Genomic DNA, 23,693 nt, shown 5'->3' with positions numbered 1-23,693 from the left:
AAAACGTGGCAGAAAATGGGATAGGGAAAATGCAGTACATTGAGGAAAAGTAAGCAACCAATATAAACTGCTGATGTCAACATTCACAGTAGACTCCTCCTCTCTACTTTTGCCCACTGAATCCAGTGGAAAGGAGCACACTCAGGTCAAATACACACAGTGATAGGATGATTTGTTCCACTCTCTCCCATTTCACTTCTCCCATTATTTTTTTAGGTTTTTCAAACCAGCAGCTTCCACAAATGTAAAACCAAATATTTTGACATTGTGTATTTTCAGTCAATCTAGGGTCTACACCAGCACTAAATCTTGCAGTTTCATCCATTCCAAACTAATCTCTTCTATTACCATCCTTCTTGGCCCCATTACTTAGGTCCAGGGACAGAAGAATGTACTTACCTTTGCATCTTGCTTTTTCAAATCAGATTGCTCCAGCATGATATTTCTTTTGTTCTGGGTCTTTCGGAGGTCCATAATTATTAGCCCAATAATCCCTTTTGGCTCTGGCATTTTTTGGAGGTTTGCAGGGTAATCAATACCACCTCTTTGGACAACTAATTCAGAACGGTTTGGGGGGCTCAGATGTTCTTTAAGGAATTCTTACATAAAAGTATTTCAATTATCATCTGTCAGTACAGAAGGAAGCTCAAAACACACATGCCCGAACCTCTTCAGACTCCCATTTTAGAGTGCCTGGGGCAGGGCAGCCAATACCACCATTTGTTTATGGGGTTTCAGGGCCCTCATATGGTTGTCGAGGGCACATACATTCTCTCTTGTTTCAATAACATAGAACTTTGTTGCTTCAAATCTCCCCTCCACTCCAACTCACAGGAATTGAGACTTACTTTTCTCCACCCGAGGGTTCCACTTATTTCTTAAATGTGATAAGTTTCTGGAGGTTGGGGACCAGAGAGTTCATAACTTCCATTTACATTCTTTCAGGTTACCCAGCTAGCCCACTAGGGTTCTTCCCTCCTTCTGTGTTCCGGTCTGAGGTTTAACACCTTATTTCCTCACAATTACTTTTTCCAATCATTGTACTTTTTTCTCTGCAGACCAAGCGTTTCGTGATCTTCTCATTCTTTTCCAAGTAGTGGCCTTCTTTAAGCATTCTAAATCGTGAATCCAATTTGATTCCAGCTGAAACTGGGTCACTCACACACTGCTCCCCTCAGCCCGACCTCTCCCCGACCCGGTGTACTATCATCATGTTTGGATTCCCTGATGTTTTCAACATCGTGGCAGCGGAGTTCATGAACACTATTTTCTCTATATTGGTGTATCTGCTTCGAAGCCCAGAAACTGCTGCCTCCCCACTCACTGTTCATTGCACCCACCATGCTGCTTTTTATATTCTAAATAGCGGGTGATGGGAGGCCCCCTCTACTCTTTATTTGCCAATCTCCACAGGCACTTTCACCTCACAGCATGTTTATGCAGTAATTTCTTCATCTTTAAGGACCTGCTATTTCATAGGAGCTGGGCTGGTGCAGGAAAATTGAGATCAAGCTCGGAGCTCCCTAGAAGGAGCCTATTTTGTGCTTTCTAGTTCTACTCCCATTCTTTGAAATTATTTAAACATTCAGGCCATATGTTAACACTTTTGTCCACTGACAGAGCTATCAATCTCACGTAATGTGGTTTCTGTATAAACCATTTACTAGGTGATTTTATCACTTCCAATTATTCCGCTTTTAAGGCAACATTAGAGTACACATTCATACTATCCAAACAATATAGTGAGACTAGTGGGAAACTAGCTGGGCTGCCATTTCAAATAGTATGTTATCCCTATTCTTTTAAGAATGATTTATTCATTTTCTGGAGAGATATCTCAACAACATGTATTTATTCGGGCAATAAGAAATCATGAGCATTGTTAGCTTACAAAATATTTTATATGCCTAATACAGAATAACCTGCTCCTTATAATGGGCCATTGGATATATCTCAGACCACAGTACTGCTGCATAAAACACCTCAACTTCCCAGCACACTCATGTCCTCGTAGGAACATTTAAGACGTTTCAAGATACTTTGTATGGTACTCCCAAAATAGGAATCTCCCGATGAAGTGTAAGCAGTGCTCACTCCTTGAAGTTTCATTCATAAAACTGGAAAAAAATTCTTCTGTACTGCACTCATGTAACTACTGTTAAATTGCATGGTTTCTAAATTCACAGGAAACATGCAAAATATTTTGAAAAAATAACAATAATATTTCAGATCATTTATGGTGTGGTTGTACATATGCTTGTGATCACTTATTTGGCTTTAACATTATGTTAAACAGCGGGTGTAAGGTGTCCAAAATAACCATCCACACCTCTATGCAACTATATCCATATCATTTTAGGGGTTGTATTTAGTGCAAGACATAGAGACTAAAAACACAGGGCCTGCTGAAACAAAGTTTCATTTGCAAAAAGTGGTTTCAAATTGCACACCAAATATTTTGCAAATGGAAATGAATTTTGCAAACCAATTTATGTACTAATAAATTGGTCAGAAATCTCCGGTTCATAGTGGGTTGCAATCTGACCTAGCTTATCAATATTTATGAGATAGGAGGTAAATAGTGACTCACAACCATTGGATACCATCACAGGGATGGTGGCCTGTTGACGTCAAGAGACCACCCTGTCTGTGATCGCATTATTTAAAACGCAGAACATTTTCCTTAAAGGAACTGGGGCTGCATTTAAAAAGAAGTCTTTTTGCTGGCTGTTTGTTTGAGAGTTGGCAGTGGTTCCATCATTTTTTAATATTCACAAAGTAATGGCCTGGAATGCGAATGGGTTTACACCTCCTTTGAGTTGTTGCTAACATTTCAAAGTTTTGCAACCGGATTTCATTTGCAAAACATTGATAATTCTGTTAACAAACTGCTATTTACAAGGGCTGCTGTAAACAAGATCCTGCCAAATAGCAATTCATTATGTGTTTTCTATACCTTTTTTGTGATTTTGTAACCAGTTACTGAATCACAAAATGGGTTTAGTACATTACAAAGGGCCAAATCACAGGCTTTGTGACCACAACATTTCTTTGTAGATCAGGCCTGAGATCTCAGCTCCAAAATAGCTTTCTGTATCCTGATCTTTTGAATTCATTGTTTCCTAGATTAGTTTCAGTAGATGATGCGATGCCTTCCATGTGTTCTAAGTTGGCCAGCCCTTCAGTGAGCTAAAAACATCTAAATGTAAGTAATTGTCCTCAGGAAAACGGTTTACATTTGTTTTTGTATGTTGAAGAACGAGCCATAGAGGTGAATTCATAAATCAGATAAGAGTGTACAGGATCTTTAAAAGTGAGGCAATGGATATGAATTGAATATTGTACATTAAACTAGCTCATGAAGCTTAACACATGCCACTGTCCTCAAGCAAATCATGCAGGGTTAACACCACTCTTTATGCACCTACCATTACTACTCTGAATGTCATGCTTCTGTGCGGTCTAGAAGGTAACTTGGGTTACATTTTAAATCTTTATCATTCTCCATCGGTGTGACTGTTTACACTTACGCCGAGTCAGAATTTCCAGTAATGCATAAACAGTATACATTTTGAAAAAGTAGTTTGAATTCACATCTTCCATCACACAACTAGATCAAAATCTGAACTGCTGTGCTGTTTTCTAACAGAAACCATTGGCTACATTTATCCCATCCATGAAACGATGACCATACCTCAGCCTAAAGAACTGAAGGATTGTACCTCATAAAAGCAGATAAGCATTTCCTCTGCAATTTGAGTGCAATGAATGATGTTACTGGTGTCACTATTGAGGTTGGGGAGAATGGTGTATATCTAAGGGCGTATCAAATGTTACAGGAATGTATATACGCATCTTAAGCAAGTGAAAGATATGCTGTCCTCTATGGGAACTTTACAAAAATACTAATCACTCTTCTTTTATGATTTTAGACAAACAGTAACTACCTGGTGAACGAGAGCCTGAAACTTGCCCCAAGGGCAGTAAAACCAGAAAATAATATTGAGCAACTTCTTCTTTTTTTTTAAATGTGCAGAAGCACATCTCTGGTCAACTAGCCCTTTAAATGGTAAACAAAAGTAAGTGCGGGGAGGAGCAGCCTTTTAAATAAATGACGTAACTAAAAGTCTGCAAACCCAACCGAACGTCATTAAGCCAAGATACATTCTAGAATCATCATTAGGTGCATTTGGTGAGATATGGGTTTGTTTCAAATGACAGGAGGGACCCATTAACACTTTAGACAGAGAGAAAAGTACACCCAAGTCCTAAAGCATTTGCAGGAACTTCATTATACAATGTATGAAAAAAACACAGCCACCATAGAAAGTGAAGAGACGTATATTTTACCAACAAACAACTATATACTTTTGTGATGTAAACATTACAATATGTGGTATGAATGCAATTGATTAAAAAAAACTTAAGCTTACTGCTTCACCAATTTTTCCAATGTTTCCTGGATCTCCGATCTCCCCCTGTTAAAGAAAGAACAGGAACAATGAGAGCTCATTCATGCTTCGAATGTATGCGGTTCTGGTTTTCTATCCAAAGACAACTTCAGATTTGTTGAGCTTGTAGTTGGTGTTTTGAAAAGATGCACCACAGAAAGCACTTCAACTGATTGTTTATATATGTACATACTGTGTCTAGGAAGTCATGCACTGAATGAACCGCTGGCCCTGCATCTTTACACTGCTCCACAACCCGTTGGGGAAGCCAAGCGCTTTATAAGTTTAATAATAATAATAATAATAAATGAACGTGAATAAACTAGGAGTTAAAAGGCCAGATCACTAAACATTTTTGCCTGCCACTATTTCATATTCTTAGGTGTTAGTTAGGGTAAACTTTGGTGCAAACACCTTCGACCACTGTATTTTGAAAGTAGATTTCTGGAGATGGTAATGTAGGACAAGACTGTTTGTGCATATTTTCCGTGTGGCAGTTTGTTGTGGTGCTGAAGTGTTATGTTGTTTTTCTGGTGCTGTATTTTATGCTACATTGATGCAATGAGATTTGTGTGTTCTGAGGTTGTTATCTTCCGTTCTTCCTTTTGTTGTGGTATCCCCTGTTGTGCTTTGTGTTGGTATGTTGCTTCATATATGTTGTTGTGTTATAATTGTTGTGTCTTCAGAAATATCAGAACTTTTTGCTACATTTCCAGGTTAAAGCACATCTTAAACCCCCCAGTGACAAGCCACAATTTATCACTGTCTATGGTAGTAAAATAGCACTGCTCCACCTCTTTAACTATTTAAGACATCACTGAGCCCCTACAGCAGGGAAGTCATCCTAAATTAGAACTTGAAGTACTCACCAAATGTGATGCACCCTACAGTGTAATTGAATATGCCAATGATCGCTAACACTCCTCTTCACAGGGAGAGTTACTTCCACTAGTTCAGACTTTAGGTCACTAGGGGTATTCAGACTTTATCCTCTCTCTTAATATCGCAAACAGGCATGACCATGTTTGCTCATGTAAGTTTGTCTAATTCTATTGTGAGAAGTACTTCGGTGTCCTCTAAAATAGGCAACCAAGCACTGTTTCACCGATGTGAAAGAAGGACAATTAAGGTGCTTTTACTCTTTTTAAACATACAGACATTCAGTCTAAGGTAGCTCTGTATACAGTTTACACACTTCACACTTATTGATGAAAAGTTGTGCTGCAGTGCTCCTAACATTTTATCATTAGTGATTAACTGTACCATTGCACGTCACAATCTTGTGAAGAAGAAAGGTCAATTTAAATTGTTGTCTTATTGAAATTATGTCATTGTTGGGTAATATGTTTTGTTCGGTGCAGACCAACACACAGCGCGGGTCGGGTTTTGCATTACGAACAGCTACACCTGTAATGAAAACTGCAAGAACTCCACAGAGACCATTTGAAAAATATATATTTGTAGTGCTTGGTCATCCCTTATGGTCCTTGGTGCTGTGGAGTTTTGAAGGTATAAAAAAGGCAGATCTAGAGAAACTACAACCACCTACAACTAAGATTTTCAACAAAAACTGTTGTGGCCTAAAGTCTGCCTGCACACTATTTGTTCAATTATCTAAACAGTGCTCACTCCTCGGGTCAACCGTTAAAAAAACCCGGATTTAACAACATGTACAACTACAAGGATAGAAGAGCACATCAGCCTGAAGTGTAAACATCTGACCTCAAAGAGTTCTATAAATCTCAAGCATTTATCTTACACTTTTGATAGACACTAATCCTGCTTTTTGTTTAGTAATATGAAGACATATGAATAAAAAGGAAAAACAAGGACGTGAAAAGTTCATCTTTATGAGAATAAAATTGTTATGTTGTCTCACGTGCAGGATTAGTGTGCTCTTCTAACCTTGTAGTTGTACATCTACAACTAAGGGTTCATTATACACAATTAAGTTAAGATCAGATTACCCAATAACAACACACAGTGTACCTATAGTAGGGCAATGTAGTATGCTTCATATTAAATACAAGTGAATTTTCCTATTTTCACTATGATATTAGAACCAAATAAAAGGTAATATTAAGCCATTGCTGTTGTATCATGTTGAAACCGTCATTCAGCAGCATATCAGCAGGGCTTCTGTGTGAGCTTTCATGGCAATTGAACAAACCAGGTCAGTTGAAAAAGGAATAAAATAAAGCAATGACAATGAAGCACTCACACTGACAACTGTTCCAAACTAGCAAATGCTTGTCTGGATAGAAGCATTTCCAGTGCTGGCTGAGTTACTAATTGAATGTATTGTAGAAATTAATTTGACTTGCCACTCAGAAGGGTCCTAGAGAACAATCCAGTGAGATAGTGCATCAATACTCATACTGCCAAAATATCCTAATCCTGCCAAAATGTTTGCTCATCCACTGCAAGGTGAAAGGGCTGGTACCCATTACACCTAGCACAGAAAAGTGGGAATGTGTTATTGACTATCACGTTGAGCGGGATGCGGTATTATAAATTGTTCTGCACATAATATAGAATGAATGTTGGTAGATGGGCACTCATAATACAAAGAAAATTATAAGACTGTAAATGTGATTAAAGGAATACTGGAGACATGAACAGCTCTGTACATAGAAGGGGTGGTACTATAAAACAAACCTGAATGCAATGTGAGTGGTTGTATTGATCGTTGAGATATATCGGGGTTCTAGACAGAGTCCTTATTTAGAGCTTGGAGGATGGGAAACAAAGTCAAAACATGACAGAAATCCCGCCCGCCATATTACAAGTGTGACAGACTATAATGCGATTGTAATATGGTTACCGGCACATCTTCCACATTAGTGATGGAGTATCCCATCCACCAAACCATAAAAAAAGGCCAAAGTATGGATAGCAAATGGGGTATTTTACTGTAAAATGCTGTGGAACATAAACAGAAGCAAAGAGACTCTCCTAGTGCAGCACAAGTTTAGATGGATGTTGAATTCCAAGAGAGTGAACAGACTACCTTATCCATAAACAGATCTTAATGTTTGTTTCTCCTCCTCCACACAAGTAGGACCTTTGGCATTAAAAGAGCATATTTTTATTTTGCCGTTTGGATACTGAGAAACACTGCGGAATGCTTAGAACAGCTGTGTTTTCTGCTAATGAGCACTTTTTTGATACGCTGGGTGCTAACTTAATTGAGCGAAAAAAGAGGCTATTGTTAAAACAAACTTGAGTAGCTTGGTATGCTTTTTAATTTAATAGCAGAGATCCTGGACTGAAGCCTAGTGAATGCTGCTTCCATTCCCAATTTGACCATATAAGTTTGGCCGCTGCGGTACTGCTGAATGCTCTGTGTTAACAGAACCCCTGCAGATCTGCCGCTAATGCAGATGACATCAGCTACTAAGCTCTACTCTCACCCTTAAATGCATCAACTGTTAAGTAATATGGCCAATGAAGAGAGGAAAGCTAACTCATAAATGCAGCAGCATAATATTTCACAGAGCTAAAGGAGGATATAATCTATTTTTAACACAAGACTCAGCCAATGGTTCCCACTTTTAAATGTAATGAGCATGACCTATACAAATATATCAATCTTGAAATCCTAAAGGATTACTGAAAAATGCAACTTTGTCAAATTTAGGTTTTCATTGGACTACTGTATGAAATTGACTGTGAATGCCATGTCCATTTCTGTGTGCCCTAGGGAACTTTTTCCAATGAATTCATAAAGCACATCTGCTTACATTAAATATTATACGTTTTTTTAAGACATGGATTATTTTTCCTCCTGCATTGAAATGACACCCATAGAAAATTGATGCTCAAATATTGCTCTGTTAAAAGTGAGAATGGGAAATCCAATTTTAGCAGAGAAAGCATTTTACTTGCCAGGATATTTGATTTAGAGGTATGATGTGGCACACTCCCAAACTCAAGAGTGTACTATGAAGGAGAGGGGTCTTAACATACTATGCTATGGCTTTTATTTCTTATTTTTTTATTTGGTGAAGCATATCTCAGAATACATATATCTACTCTATTATAACCACTTTCATTAATAATTCAATGTACTGGACCTAATAAAAAATTACAAAATAAAAAAAAAAACACACAGTACAAATTGATACTGAAAAGTCATACAAAATTACCTGATACCAAAAATGCAATAAAATATTACATTCATTTAAATGTGTCCATGAAAAATGTTCCAACCTTTCTTCATTACATCCTAAAAGGACCAGTTCAATAAGAGAACTTAACTTTTTGTGTGTGAAGTGATGAGTTGAAATACACGCCCCTCTCCCCATTATAGACTGGCTTTTCTTGGGCTTCAGAACAGTGAAATGAAGGAGGCATGTTTGCTGGTGGCTGCCACTACTCTGCCTCCTTGTATGCCAAATTTGCACAAAATCCACAAAATAATCCTTTTCGATTAAAAATGATATTCCATATCCCTGGAACCTACTGTTCATGTTGAGGCTTCAATCACAAAGTTTCAATGCCAGACCAAGTACAAATGGGCATTGAAGAGACATACAAATATAAGTGGAAAGTACACTGCAAATGACAAAAAAGAGCACAAGCAGGGAATATCTGCTTTCAAGTATTGTAGCTGGGTAGCAGGTGGGGAACAGGATACCGAATATAATAGCAGTGAAAAAGAACATTGCCAAAATGGAAGGGATAACATGCTGTCCTAATTAAGTGCACCTAGTCGAGTGAGAAGGGAGTAGTGTTACCCAAGGCAGTAGTAGAATAAATATGTTCAAATGGAGAGATCACCAGGGCCGGACTGCCTACCGGGCGTTTTGGAATTCCGCCGAGCAGGGGGCTGATTTCACTGCGGTGGGGGCTGATTTCGTTCATGGAGACCTGCGTGTACTTCGAAATAATTAAAGCAAAACGAATTTCGTTCAGTACACGCAGGTCCCCATCAACGAAATCAGCCCCCAGCTCAGCAGCATTCCAAAACGCCCGGTAGCCGGTCCGGCCCTGGAGATCACTGGATGGATATACAAGAGAGATCAGTGGTGCAGCCTTTGGAATTATATTTTAAAAAACTCTTTATATGCATACAATCAACATCTGTAGATGGAGACAAAGAAGACATGCTTATGTTTAGGGTCAGCCTCTATTGCAATGCTCTTCATTGCATTACAATTTGGCCTTTAACCAGGCCAAGTAGCCTTTACTAGATGGTAGAGTGGAGATGCCTTTAACCAGGAAACCCACTGCCAGGGGTAAATTGCAATTTTGTTCCCCCAGTGATTATTAGCGCAACACTCATTGTCAATCAAGAATAAATAATGATTTTAACCAATGCATCGAGCATCTGTGCTGTAGATTAGAGCAATTAATGAAATGATAGAGAAGGCCATCTTGGAGAAATTCACATTGCAGTTGAAATCTCAGGCATCTCTTCTAATAAGGATTCAGCAGCTTTAGGAAGTCAGTTATAGAATGCTTCTGTCAGCACCAAGCCAACCCTGGGTATATGTGCGCTTTAAAAATTTATTAACATAAATTCAGTAAATGGATTGTTACTTTTTCTAGCCCACTGTCACCTGATCATATATACCAAAGATAAGTACAGCTGTCATTCGATTAGTCATCACTGTTCTTAGCATTACTCAATATATGATGCATAGAAACAATTACCTTCAAGCCCTCTGGTCCTTGTTCGCCCGCATAACCTTTCCGACCTGGTCGTCCCTGGATGGAGCAAAAATACAGAATTGTTGTAGTTTGAACGACTGGACAAATCTCACATATGGTGGCTATTTAACAATCTTTTGTGATAAAATGGAGCGACAAAACTAAAAAACATCATAACACTATGCTTCTTGTTAAATAGAAAGCACTGTGGTCTTTTGCAGGGGTAGTACTTTTGTCCTCAAATGGCATAAACACTATATGACATTGAAACTTTAAACTAAAGGGCCGTTATCTTAGTAGATTACTTTTTAAAGGTGTTTATACAAAATATCAGAGAAAAAATACAGTATGGATCAAATATCATATCAAAAATATAGAGGACAAAAATATTGTGATGGTAAGTTTCTATATGCATAACTCCACATATATGTACTTTTTAGATATATATATATATCTTCAAGGTACGAAGATGTGGAGTTAAGTATAGTAAATCTATACTTACCTATTTGCACTTGCCTTCTCGATATTTTGATCCTCGATATCTTTGACATGATATTCTGTCCACACAGTATTATTGTTTACAATATTCTGAAAGTGTGAAGATTGTGCAATTTGCTTTTGCTTAATTATTGGAAATTTCAAGGAAATTACCTGTAAGTACACAAACCCAAACTGCTAATCTATAATTTAGTGCTATATTTTAGTGTCAAATGCATTCTTGCATCAATATTTGACATGCATAAACATAGCACAAAAAATTGCTGTGAACAACAGCCTCTCCTGTTCTAGTTGTTGGTGTTAGTTTTGCGCTAGAATTTTGCCGTGAATTGCAGGATAATTACATGAATATGGCGTCACGTCATAATTTTGTATTACAAGCATAACAAGAAATTCCACAAATTACGCTGGGGTTATTTAAATTTCGTCCAGGTCTAATTAATACATCTTTTTGTTTAAAATACAGTTCCACTAGACATATAATAGGAATAATTTTGTATATATACACACACACACAAGAATCTGCAGCCCCTTCTGTAATATCATTGTGCCCTGGGGTCACAAAAAATGGGCACACGTGCTCATTGAGCCCCTGCGGTACAATGTATAATAGGGCCCTAGGTGTTTGCAAATGTAAGAAGATATTACAGTACTGTCTTTTTCAGTGTACGCAGCAACAATGGTTAATTTTCAAATGGGGTAAAGCCAATGTATTTTGATAAATAAAAAGAAGTTATACCATAAAAACACAAAGAAACAAATACAATGGAAGCATAGAAAGGACAATGATACAATACACCAAGGAAAATATGTTTGCTTAAAATTGTTATTTCAGTGCTCGGTGAAAAAGTAGTTCAAATGATGAAATATCAGTATCTGGTAAAGTTCTTCTCTGAACTATAAAGTACATTTTAGGTAAGAATAAGCTACAGAGAGGAAGTCATGAGTGTGGATTCACCCAAACTGCAACAAAATAATACCTGTTGATCACTTTAAGGAGTAGATGAAAAGAAGACAAGTGTTCTATATATTTCTGGGCCTGAATTTGATGATCTGGATAGACGATTAAGTCAATAAACAAAAGGAGGGACAGAGGCCATTCAAGGTCCAGGACACGCGCCGCCAGGAATGTGAGAATACATAGCGGTGTGCAGTTCCTGTATTGGGGAGGCCGGGGGGACCTGAGGGATCAGGTCAGGAGATCTGATTCTTCAGAAGCAAGAGCCCTCACACACCCCAAGGGGTGTCATGCCTCAGCATAGGGAAGCTACTCGTTGGGCCGGCGCTGCAACGCTTAACGGGCCCTGTAGGGAGCTCTTTGCCGGAGTTCTTTTGAACTGCCGTAGTGAAGTGCGAGGTGCTATGTGAAGGGGTTGTAAGCGAGTATGATGGTGGATTAAAAATAACTTGAGGTGTTCATTAAGCAAATGTTTAATGTACAGAATCCTCAGTTATACTAAAAACAGGTATAGGCCAGAGTGGATATATCGGTCCACATTGGCTCTAAATACAAGTGTTGGTCAACATGTTTCTTGGCATGAATATGTCAAAAAGTTCGAGGCAATTCGTCAGGACTGTGAAAAGAGAAAAAACTAAAACTATAGGGGTTCAGAGGTGTGGCGCCGCGGCCAGGGCGACTGACTCCGGAATCTGGGGATCAAGGTTCGATCCCGGCACCGGCGGCAGATTAGCCCAGCACCATGTGACTCTGGGCAATAGCTTGCTTAATCTTCCCGACGGCCCGCAGTGCCTAGAGACCCTTACGGGTGATTGTTCGCGCTTTACAAATGTGGATTATTATTTATATTCGGGGTGGGTATGGTAAAGATTTCAGAGTTGCAGCAGGAGATGTATACTTGCACCAGTTTCTTTTGCTCCTACCATCAAGCTGGTCACTTTTGTCTTGTTGTAGAGATGCTTTATATTCAGAGGTGATGGACCGTCCAACTATACTGTCGGATCAGGGATTTATGCAAAATGTCACTAAATTCTCTTTACTGGTGTGATAGAAACTGCCTTGCAGCCGCCTGTATGTGAAGTCCATAGGCCCCCTTTTCAATTTACTCCATCTATTTTATTTATGTGGCGTGTCCTCATTATAAGTGGTCTTTCACTGGCATGCCATCTGAAGACATGGATCATTAAATCAGAAAAGAGAAAATATTTGAGAATCTCTACCAGTCTAAGCTAATGATAAGAATGGAGATTTTGAGTTGGACTCTACTTTATTAGGTCGAGTCTGGGCACCGCATGTGCTTCTCTGCGAGGCATACTGTATTCGAGTAGGGACTTGAAGCTCCGCCCACTGTCCGCCCATATTTTTCATTGGTTTGTGTCACTGTCCTTTGTAAATGCTGGCTTTTGATTCATTAATAGGTTTGTTAGTCCCGCCATACTACCTCCTTGTCTTCATTTGTAACCTCCCATGAGGACTGGCCCTTTTACTTCTGTTGTTACAAAGTATGTCTTATTTAGTCTGTAGGCACTATTTTCTTTAATGAATTTCTCCTACTGCAGGCATGACAGGATTTCCTGCAACATACAGCACACCATACGCACTTTTAGTTTCCAAGCAGCCCGGGACAATGGCGGCTGCTCCTTTGAAATGAAATAGGTCACGCATATACAAGAGCTTGAGCTATTGGCATTGCAAATGCCATTGCCTTTTATGTGTTAATTATCAAAACAGATAAATAAAAGGCATTGTCATTTACAATGCCAATAGCTTACACTCTTGCACATACGAGACCTATGGCATTGCAAATGCTTGTTAAAGTTTGTAGCTGTCCATTTCCTGATCTAAAGAATATTTTCAAGTATTTTTCATAACAGGAAAGAATATACACAGAAATAATGTTTAGACTTCATGGATACAACTTCTGCCATTTCTTTCCTTTCCTCAAGTCCCAACCGGCAGTGCCATTTCTATACTTCACCTCCCTAATCAGTAGTTCTGTTCCACATTGTTTTCAATCTGACATTGTATTCCCAATATGACTTAGTTACAGCTTTTTATTTGTTCAGCAATTCATCATGTCTTTCAGGAATAATTTCATGCTTTTCTTCCCTTATAATACGTCGTCTCTCTGCTCTGATTTCATTTTAGCTCAACTGCTTTTATTAAAAGTTTATCCATTCCAATTTCAAACAAATATGACAAACAATAAAACTATCCACTAAAGAGTCATCAAGGAATTTTTTACATTAGTGACTCTTATCACACACACAGTTTTTCTAATCAGTGTGATCCTGAGAGTTCTCATCGATTGTGGCGGGACAGGAGAAATAAATAGTATCACCCAGAATACTTTGAACCCCATTGTAACCTGATGGTCCTGTGACATTCCCAATATTTATCCTCCATTTTCATATTCACTTTGCAGATCGACATTAACTGGCAATTAAATTTCAGATGGGCAAACCCCTCAGCATCGTTTATCCTCCTCTGCTGACTCCCGTGCCCGCACCATATCAGTGAAGGCCTCTATGCCTCCTGGATCCCAGCAAACATTAACTCTCACTAACATTTTTGTAGCCTGCAGATATCCTGATAATTTTATTTTTTTAGTATCAGTCATCACCGTTCTTCTCTTTTAAATATCTTGGAAGTAATCTGGCATAAGATGTGCAATGTATCACTCCAGGAGCAGTTCTTGTCTACCTCTTGTTGCCTCCAGGATCCTTTTCCTTTCCCTCACATCAATCACTCTGTATATTCTGGTGGGTCTTAGTCACACTCAAAATTTGACTGGGGCCAGCCCGATCTTTCTCTGTAAACGCTTCAGAAGGCATCTTTATCTTGTAGCAAATATCAAAGTAAAGTGGGTCATCTTCCATATCAAAGTCTTTAAAAGTGGGCATTTAAGAGATACCAAATCTACTGGGCTTTCACACTAAGCTCTAGTCTGTAGGTGACCAATCTGATCTGTTTATAAATGCTCGGTTTTCCAGACTTTCAGAATTTCACCACAAAAGTTCTTAATTTTCTTTCATCATGGAGCCCTGGAAGCCTCCCGTTTTTGTCATTTTCTGTGAGTCTATTGTGTTATGTGACTGTGACGCTTTTGCTTTGCTCTCAGGTGCAGTGGGATTCTACTCTAGCTTTACCACCCTTTCATACAATTTGTCAAACGTATTCTCTAACTTGGTGTTACAGTCTTCAAGCCTCCTAACGAATGAAGAACTGCGGAGGTGACATATGCTTTGTTCGATCCTCTTGTCCGCCATGCTGTTTAAGCACACTACCTTTGAGAGTAAAACAGAGGTCACAGTGATTCTAATCTAATGTTACCTTAACACACCAGGTAATGACAAACCGAAGTCAAAAATATTTCAGACACGGATTTCTTAAATACGTTTTCTTTTTAACCTATATAGGGGCAGATGTACGACCGGTTTTTGCAGTCCCACACATGGAATTTGGTCCGTTTGCGACCACAAATTAGGTCAGCCCTATGTACCGTCATATTTTGCGAGTCGCTAACCGATTAGGGACTCGCAAAATATGGTTTGCGACTCGCTATTAGTAAGGGGCATGCCAAGGGCGTCCCTTCCTAATAGAGAGTCTCACACCAATGTATGATTGTTTTGCGACCGCATTTGCGGTTGCAAAACACACGCAGTTTACCACCATTTTCAAAAGGGTGGTAACCCACTCGCAAATGGTAAGGGGTCCCAGGGGACCCCTTTCCCTTTGTGAATGGATGCAAAAATATTTTTCAAGAACAGGCAGTGGTACCATGAAACCTGAAAAATTCCAAAGAAGTCAACAGCGATTCTCTCCCACACATGTTTTGGAAGATCAGACATGTTCAATGGATGCTCGGTTGTTTTACAGAGCTAAGCAGTTGCACAAATGACAGACCTTTAATTCCCTTTCAACTCTTTTGTCAAGATGAGAAAACCAGACTTAGTCTCAGAGAGCTCGCTGAGTGGTGACAATTCCACGATGTTCTTCATGGGCCACTTCAAAGACCTACTTGAGCAATGGAAAGTTAATCTTTAACATTTTTTAATTACTGATATTTACTGGCATTTGTAAGCGGTGGGTGTGCTATTTCCAGGATTAATGTGCAATAATGTCTTTGAGTATTAGCAAATCACTATCTGTACTCGGGCAGTAACAATGATATAGCAGCAGGTGTACTGGACTTTACAATGAAATTAATTTAGGCTTAAGCCACTCTGGAAGTGGTACCATGACACTGTACTGGCACTCGTGAAAAACAGTCAGCGGGGTTTTGATCTTTCCAAGATGCCTCCTAGTATTGAATGTTGGGGTTTGAGACTACTGGAATAGTCATATCATGAAATCTCTTAATGGAGCACTTTCTGAGGAAAAATCATGTATGTATCTAGAACAAAAGCTGGCCATGCCAAGAAAAGGGCATAACATGATAACGTCTTGTGGGGACATGTGGCTGACAAAGCCTGTACTTTAGCCGAATCTGAAGTCATTCCCCATCAGAGAAATTATGGCCAAAGAATTTGAGTTTTATTTTGTGAAACTCACACTTCTCTGCATTCAAAGTGAGACGTGAATGCAGAGAAGAAAGTATATGGCAAACCTGTGTAATAGCTTTATCATGTTCCTTTTGTGTAATCCCAAAGAGAAATATATCATCACTGCAATGGAAATCATTCATGAAAGGCTGTAGTAGGCGGTGAGTGACATCTTGAAAAAGTTCTGCAGCTGACGACTTGCCAAAACTCAAACTTTTATATCTCAACAAATCAATATGGTTAGAAAAGGCAGTAATGTACCTGCAATTTTCTTCAAGTTCTAATTGATGATACCCTTTGTTAAGATCAAGGCAAGAGAAGACTTAAGCATCATTCCTCTGTGTGATCATATCAGCAATGTGTGGACCTGAATGTCGTTGTTTAAGGTCTCAAGTTCTTTTTCAACAGCTTCCTGTCAATTAAATACAATTGGACAATGTCTTTTGAGCAACAGGACGAAAGTCCTCATTAATATGCAATTGCCCTTTCAATGTTTTAAGTTTTCCTAATCGATGCAATAGCGATGGAAACTGACTTTCTATTTCGTGATGAGCATTCATGTTGTAGTTTACAGATATCAGTACCATTTCTACAACAGTACTGAAACTGAGTAAACAGGGACTTGATGCAGTGCCTTGAAGTACGTGAATGGGTGCTTGTACTTATATCTTTTTGTGCTTCATGGTTGCTACGAACGAAGCTTGACTTTTTAATGGCATCGATGCAGCCCACGTATACACTTTAGTTTTCAATACTGTGAGACAAGGCATTTGAGACAGGTCATTGTACTTCTCCTCAGGCATAATGTTAATTGACGCACCACTGTCTTCACAAATGGAATATGGGCTTCCATGCAGTGCTGGAGGTTTGTGGGGATACTTACGGGGGCACATATTGTGCCCCCCTAAAAGTAGCCCCCCTGTGGCGGGAGGCACATGGTCCTCCGCCGGCACGATGGTGAACATCATAATAGGCAAAAAGGTGGACCGCCACCGCGAGTCGGGCAGTCGTAAGATAACCAGACTCGTAATCAGGTCCTAAGCTATTGTTATTACAAAAACCATGAGCAACTTTGATAAACCAACAAACTTTTTGTGTGAACAAATGAACATTTTTAGACAGTGTATCATTCCCTTCGCTTATCAATGCAATCAAAAATAGGAGCGGTAGTAATGTAAACATAAAACATATATTTGTATGCATATCTTAACTTAATTTATGTCTGATACTGTTTGAATTTCTAAATTGGAGGAGTGTGTGGTTATTCTATAACATGGTGAAGCTTTCTTTTTAAAATCATACAAACATATCCACTGACAAAAAAAACAGACATAAAAGTGTGCATTTTAAAAGAGAAAATGAATGAAGTGTGTGAAAGTGAAAAAATGGATACATACCCTGGGTCCGATGCCTCCCGGCGGGCCTAAGGGTCCTTCTTCTCCCTGAAACAACAATCAGACCTTACAATATTTTTTAAATAATGTTCTTGGCATGAAAAATGTGACAGACATTTCACTTGTGTTTAAATGTTAATCCTATTCAGAAACCCGGATGATTTATTTGGTGCAAGTGTGTTCTTAGCGTCTTCCTCAAGGTGTCACTGTGACAGATGAGATAACATTTTCAGCTTAGCTCTAATTCTGGAAGTTCACCGTCACTTTTTACCCACCACCCATAATCCTCCCAAAATCCATGTCCTATGAGCTCATCTGCTACAGTACATCCCGTGAACCCTTCTGAACAGAAGCTTTTAAAAGAAAGCACTTAAATGACAAGTCATCATGTCTCGAGGAAGAAAGATTAATGACTTCCATTAGAAACGAACATTCAAAAGTCAACTAGTTACAAAACTGAGAAAAAGAACATGTTACAGAAAAAAAATGAATATTTTACATTTAACTGCGGTCTGTCTTGTTCTTTGTTACATAATCGGCTGGCTTCTTCAGTTTTTTTCAAATTCAGCAAGTAGGTATTTAAAACCCTTATTTTCAGAGCCACGGTGAAATGGAGCACAGTGTCCAGGGGTAATACCATTTATGCTGGGCAAATCTATGTTTGGTCCAGATTAAGAGTTTTGGCCTGTGCAATGTATAATAACATGTCAAAATGACCGTTACCACACTGCATGCCCATTAAACTGTTTTCTTTCTGCAAACAGTTTCTTCTAGGTTGGGCTTGGAGGAAAGTACAAGCACAACTCCTCCCCATCCCTCCCCCCCCCCACCACGATTGAGGTAAATTTATGTGAGACTCTTCATAAAAGCAGGCACAGTGGTGAAGTGGGTTCTGATGCACCTTGAAACCACCTATCTTTTTTGCTTTTGAACAACCTAGGTTTTTGGACCTCTGCTGTGAGTCTCTTTAGCTGTGTCTCACTCACTGTCTGCCCTGGTAAAATGGACTTGAGTGCTAACCGAGAGTGTCCATCTTCTCAAATAAGTCTGCTTCTGCACTAAGGTAAGAGGTCTTCACTAATTAGATTAGAACACATGCGCATGCTGAGCAAGCAGGATTACTGTCGAACTCAGGCTAGGATTTGCACACAGGTAGCCTGTCGTAGATTGGGCCTTTAACAAACTGACTATGGCCTATACAAGCCTTATAATTTAATTCAGCAACCAAAAGAAATGTCACCACTTGCTTTGACTATAGTGTGAGTTACTCTGAGTCCAGCACGACCAGATACCCACAGTTGGCACTTTGTGATTTTCAGCACTATGTTTACATAACAATTGCATATCTCTGGTTCTACTAATTAGATTTTTGTCGTTTTGGTGTCAAATAATGTAATTAATTTTACTCTATTTTTCTAAATTGGTGTGGGTTTTTCTTTTGTTGTGTTTTCACTTGCTGACTGTTTGTGTGCTGGATTAATACTTTAAACACTGCCTCTAAGTTGAACCCATCTGTTTTTGTGCCAAGCTACCATAGGGTAAAGCACTGGTTAATTTGGGGTGTACTTTTGTTTCACCCTGAAGAGAATTGTGGTTGCTGCTTGAGAATGCTTTCACTCTCTCAACCAGTAACCCAAGTTTCACTTTTGCGTAGTTCGAGTGCTGCAATATTTTCCCGAGACAGTCTAAATGAGATTGGGCTTTGCACTATCCTGCTGGACCAAATTAATCACTTTGTGGGCTAGAGGGTAGATCAGATTCTCCCCCAAACAGTAAGCCCATTTAGCCCCAGACAGAAGGCCCAATAGGAGAGGATTAGCCTGCCTATGTGAGAGGAACAGAGGAAGGAACAAATCTGCATGGGTTAATTAACCCACAATTAGTGACAAACCTAGGCATGCCCTTTCTCTGAGAAACAAATGGACCCTGGCACCACTCACAGGAGGCACTCCCTTCTGTCGTTTTAGTGGGAAGAGACTAGCCTTCTGTGTCATTTAGGGGTGGAGCTAAAAGCTCTGAAGCAGCTGTGATTCAAATGAACATACTGAAAATTCCCAAAAATGCTGTGTAGGGGGAGTTGATCAGGGGTGGGGGATGTGACATTTTTGGATTAGGCAGAGACACCCACATTCCAGAATTCTCCACCTCAACTTTGAAATCCCTGCCCAAGGGTTAAACTCTGAGAAGCACTGAGACCTGCAGAAGACAATGACCATGGAACCGCCCATGGGTGAACCCGTTTGGAGTGAAGGAACACTTTGTATTGGTATTGACTTGGAATCTGTTGAACCTGACCTACTCTCTTCCTCTGGGGCACAGCAGAAGGTGTACTTGCTAGGGACCTTGGGCGAGAGGTTTCTGGGTTTCTCTGAAACTTCTGTGTATTGGATTTGTGGAAGGAAGGCACCCTGGAGGGGAAGGGCCTGACTCCTTTTGGACACATAGGTACCCTGCAGGTGGCCACGAGGCCACTGGGTTAAGAGAATGCAGGAAGGTGTGCACCCTGCTTTGAGGGCTCTGGGGAGCTGCTATGGAACCACCCGAGACAACAAGATCAGCAGGAGATCAAGCAGAAGAACAGGTTCTGGGTCCTGTGCACTCACAGCTGCTGGACTGCGGCACCAGGGTGCTGGAGCTGCAGGAGAAGAATCAAAATTCCTGAGGGGCTAAAGAGGCAGGAGGGGAAGGCCTCAGCTCTCTCTTGTCAGAGGGAGAGCTGTTAAAAATGAACCGTTAGAAAATTGCAAATATTTAGAGGACTGGGTCCAACACTCCTAGTAGTTGGAGTGCTCCAACAGGAACAACATGCCACTGCCCCTCACTGAGAATTGCCAGATGGGTTTATAGAAAACACCCTTTGTTTGGACCCTATGTGGCTGACTTGACCCGTGGGTCCCCAGTGCTGGTGTAGAGAAGAAGAATACATTGCTTGAGCAGTTTCATTATAAAGTCCAAAAAGGAGGACCTGGGCCCCACGTGTGCAGCCCAGCATCTTTGAATTGTTGCATGCAGTAAGGTCTCCACTCCGTTGCATATCTGGCTTACTGTGCCCTAGGGGTGCGATGCCATGCGGGAGCCTTGCTGGGGTTTTGGAGAGCTGCCCAGGGGCAGCAGTGTCCTCCCATTAGAACAAGGAGCCCTACAGTTGACTTACTGATGGCACCGTACGTCTCCCAGGTAAAAGTAAAAGTGAATTAATTTCCACTTGCCATATTTGCCTATGTTTGTTAATGTGTTGTAATATTTATAAGTGTGCATGATACAGTACTGTACTTTTTCTTTTTATAAGAAAAAAGAACAGAGTGAACAGAGATGTATTAAGTGCTGTTTGTTGTGTTGCTGAGTCTCTAGCACACAGCACATTAACATAGAAGGTTAATTTGTAGTGATACAAGCATCATAGCTTACAATGAAATACCATGGTGTAGTAACTAGGGTTTGCTGAAAGAAATCCTAAAATATATGAGGTAGTCACCTCCTAGATACTGTATCTATTTTCATCAAAGCTATCTGATAGTAATGGCAAATGGGGTATCTGACTTGCATGTTTACTAACAGATCTTAGATCTTTGTAAACACCCATGTTCGACTCACAAAAAATACATCAACTGGTTCATCAATATTACTAGCATGAGGACAGTAATTGATCATTTGAGGCACACACGCAATGAATGGGTTTCTTTCTAAGCTTTGCAGGTGCAAAGGGGTGAAAATGTGCTACCAAGTCAAAGGACCTGAAAATAAACAGACGCCATTTTGTGCTTTAAAAAACGTTATCACTGCTTGCTTAACATACCCACTACACAACAGCTAAATGGTGGAAACAATTCAGCTACTGGCTGTGGAATGCAGTTGCATTCTAAATAACTCCTGTGCTTGCAACTGTTGCATCATAAGTTATGAAAAGATCCAATTTACAATAAAATGCCGTGCCGTGCTTTCACTTACCTCCGTTCCTTTAGGCCCTTGCGGTCCCGGGGGTCCTCGATCACCTTGAAGCCCCTGAATGAGAAGCCACAGTCATAAGCGCTCTGATCACCGAGCCTGTTTGTTTACAAGGAACAGCCCAAACTAGTCGAGGCCAGAACTTTAGAAGCTCGGATTCTCTAGCGGTACTAACGAGCAATACGAAACGATCGGAATCACGGATGAGCAGTGTTTATGTAGGTACAGGAGCACACTTATCGCCCAAGCTTCAAAGCACCCAAAAACAAAACAAACCTACATTTAGCTTCGGACAATACTTCTGGAGTTTACATTTGAATATGCAGCTGTTAAACCATAAATCTTTTGAAGTTAAGACACGCGAATGCAAGAAGAACATTGCTTCCTAGTTCTTAATAGACCACAGTTGTGCTGTACAGAATGAATAACGTTATTAATTGCACGATCACATCCGCACTCTCATTGGTACACACGGCCTGTCAGTCAATCTTCCATCAGGCTGCACAAAGGAAGCATTTGTTAAAAGCACGTGCTAGTTGCAGCATTTTGAGTTGACTATGAACATTTCCGAACTCGGGCAGTGACATGGAAGGGGATATGATAGTAATGCCAGAGAGGTCATAGGTCTGTGAACACGTACACTCATTCCTTATTTGATAGCGTTTAAATTGTGTGTTTAGAAACAATGATACTGTCTACTCAACTGTCTAGTGGAGCAGACTTATATAATGTAATCTTAAACTTCATTTCTGACAGAGGTTAACTACATGCCACAAACGGTAAAAGGCTTGGACTGGAGATGAAAGGCGCGTCCTCTTTGGAAATTTTTATCTGGCATTAGATGTGTGGTCGTGACTGCAAACAGCATACTTGGTATCTACTGTGCCATTTTTAGGGTACCATAAAAAAGGCATTAATGTCAACAATGTATTCTTGAACCACCAGACGCAGCTGTAGTGAACATCCTTTAGTGATGGGCCACCATCCTAGTTTTATTTAGTGCTTGTAGTTTTATGTATGAACAAGCTTTTATCTTCTGGCATTAGGGCTAGTAAAAATAGTCCTGGTGGCGGGTCAGCTCTCTTAAAAGCAGAGATAACATGCCCATCTGATGAGGTACTGCAGCGTTAAGCTGATGCCCGCCAGCGATGATGCTGAATAGCTCTCATATTATCAGTCCAAAAAGCAAACCTGAGGTCACATGTGAGCCACAGTGACCTGTAGAAAGACAAACTAAACATTCTCCTATGTTGATGACATTTTAGATTAAGTGAGACTACATTTTTCTTCAATTGTTCAGCTTATCAACATTACTGACATAAATAGACAGTGTGAGCAAAGCATCAGGCAAAAGCCCTGGGCTTGGATCCTCACTGAAAAATAAGGCTCTTGAGACAAGCAAGAGTCACTCGGTGAAACATGTCTCCTTTCTTACATGCAGAAAGGGAACCAAGGAAATTCTGACTAGTTCTGCAAAATTGATCATTCTCCATCACAATCCCATTTTAGTAAAACTATATTTTCAAGATAGTCATTGAATTGACCCCAGGAAGTTTCAGTAGACAATAGAAAGTAAAGCGGCAAATGCATATTAGGTGAAAATGAAAATCTAGGATATTTGGCATGGCAAGGGGAAGATGCCCTGTGTTGCTTTATTTATACTTTGCACCTCTTTTCAGAAGATTGGTGAGTGAAAAGTAGGGGTCTGAACAATGCCAGATACGACAGTGTCATTTGGTAGGAAGTCTGCAATTCTGAGGGGCTCATGGAAAATCCAGGATTTGTTATGAAAGAATCATACCATATACAAGGAGATAAGAAGCTCTAAACCTCGGTCAAGACCCACGAGTGAATGAATACCAACCACTCAGCAAAAAACCATCAATCATCATTCATCTTCTTAACTAACAAAATCAAAACAATTGTAACAACATTCAACAGAATGATAAATCAACCAACAGACTCACAAAACTGAACAACCCAAGGAAACAAACCCGCAACTCAGCACTGCTTTCTTTCTTTTACTGTTCCAAATAACCATCACTGTTGACATCCTCAAAAGTCTACATGACAGTTTCTCTATCAGTGACCTCTTACCACCAAAATCCTTTGAAAAGCACAAGAGCATCTTGCATGACCCCACCCTTAGCTCATCTTAAAATCAGAAGAATTAATAGTTGTTTTGAACTTCACACAAGCCAATATCAAAACCCAACCTTAACCACCCAGCAAATATACATTGCTGATT

At 39.8% G+C, this 23,693-nt stretch overlaps 1 protein-coding gene across 1 annotated transcript in view; it reads right to left on the bottom strand.

Annotated features, from left to right (window-relative positions):
* The window catches only part of COL24A1 (collagen type XXIV alpha 1 chain), an 826,732-nt gene that overhangs the window by 289,304 nt on the left and 513,735 nt on the right, over positions 1–23,693 (bottom strand). The window contains exons 21-24 of the mRNA XM_085602067.1: positions 21,449–21,502; positions 17,504–17,548; positions 10,110–10,163; positions 4,434–4,478 (exon numbers count right to left, since the gene is read on the bottom strand). Coding sequence (XP_085458193.1) covers positions 4,434–4,478; positions 10,110–10,163; positions 17,504–17,548; positions 21,449–21,502 — 198 coding nt within the window. The remainder of the gene's footprint in view (positions 1–4,433; positions 4,479–10,109; positions 10,164–17,503; positions 17,549–21,448; positions 21,503–23,693) is intronic.

Source organism: Triturus cristatus, chromosome 4_2, assembly GCF_964204655.1.
Source record: "Triturus cristatus chromosome 4_2, aTriCri1.1, whole genome shotgun sequence".
NCBI lineage: Eukaryota > Metazoa > Chordata > Amphibia > Caudata > Salamandridae > Triturus > Triturus cristatus.
The sequence above is the reverse complement of the archived record's forward strand: the minus strand, read 5'-3'. Positions and strand labels throughout refer to the sequence as shown.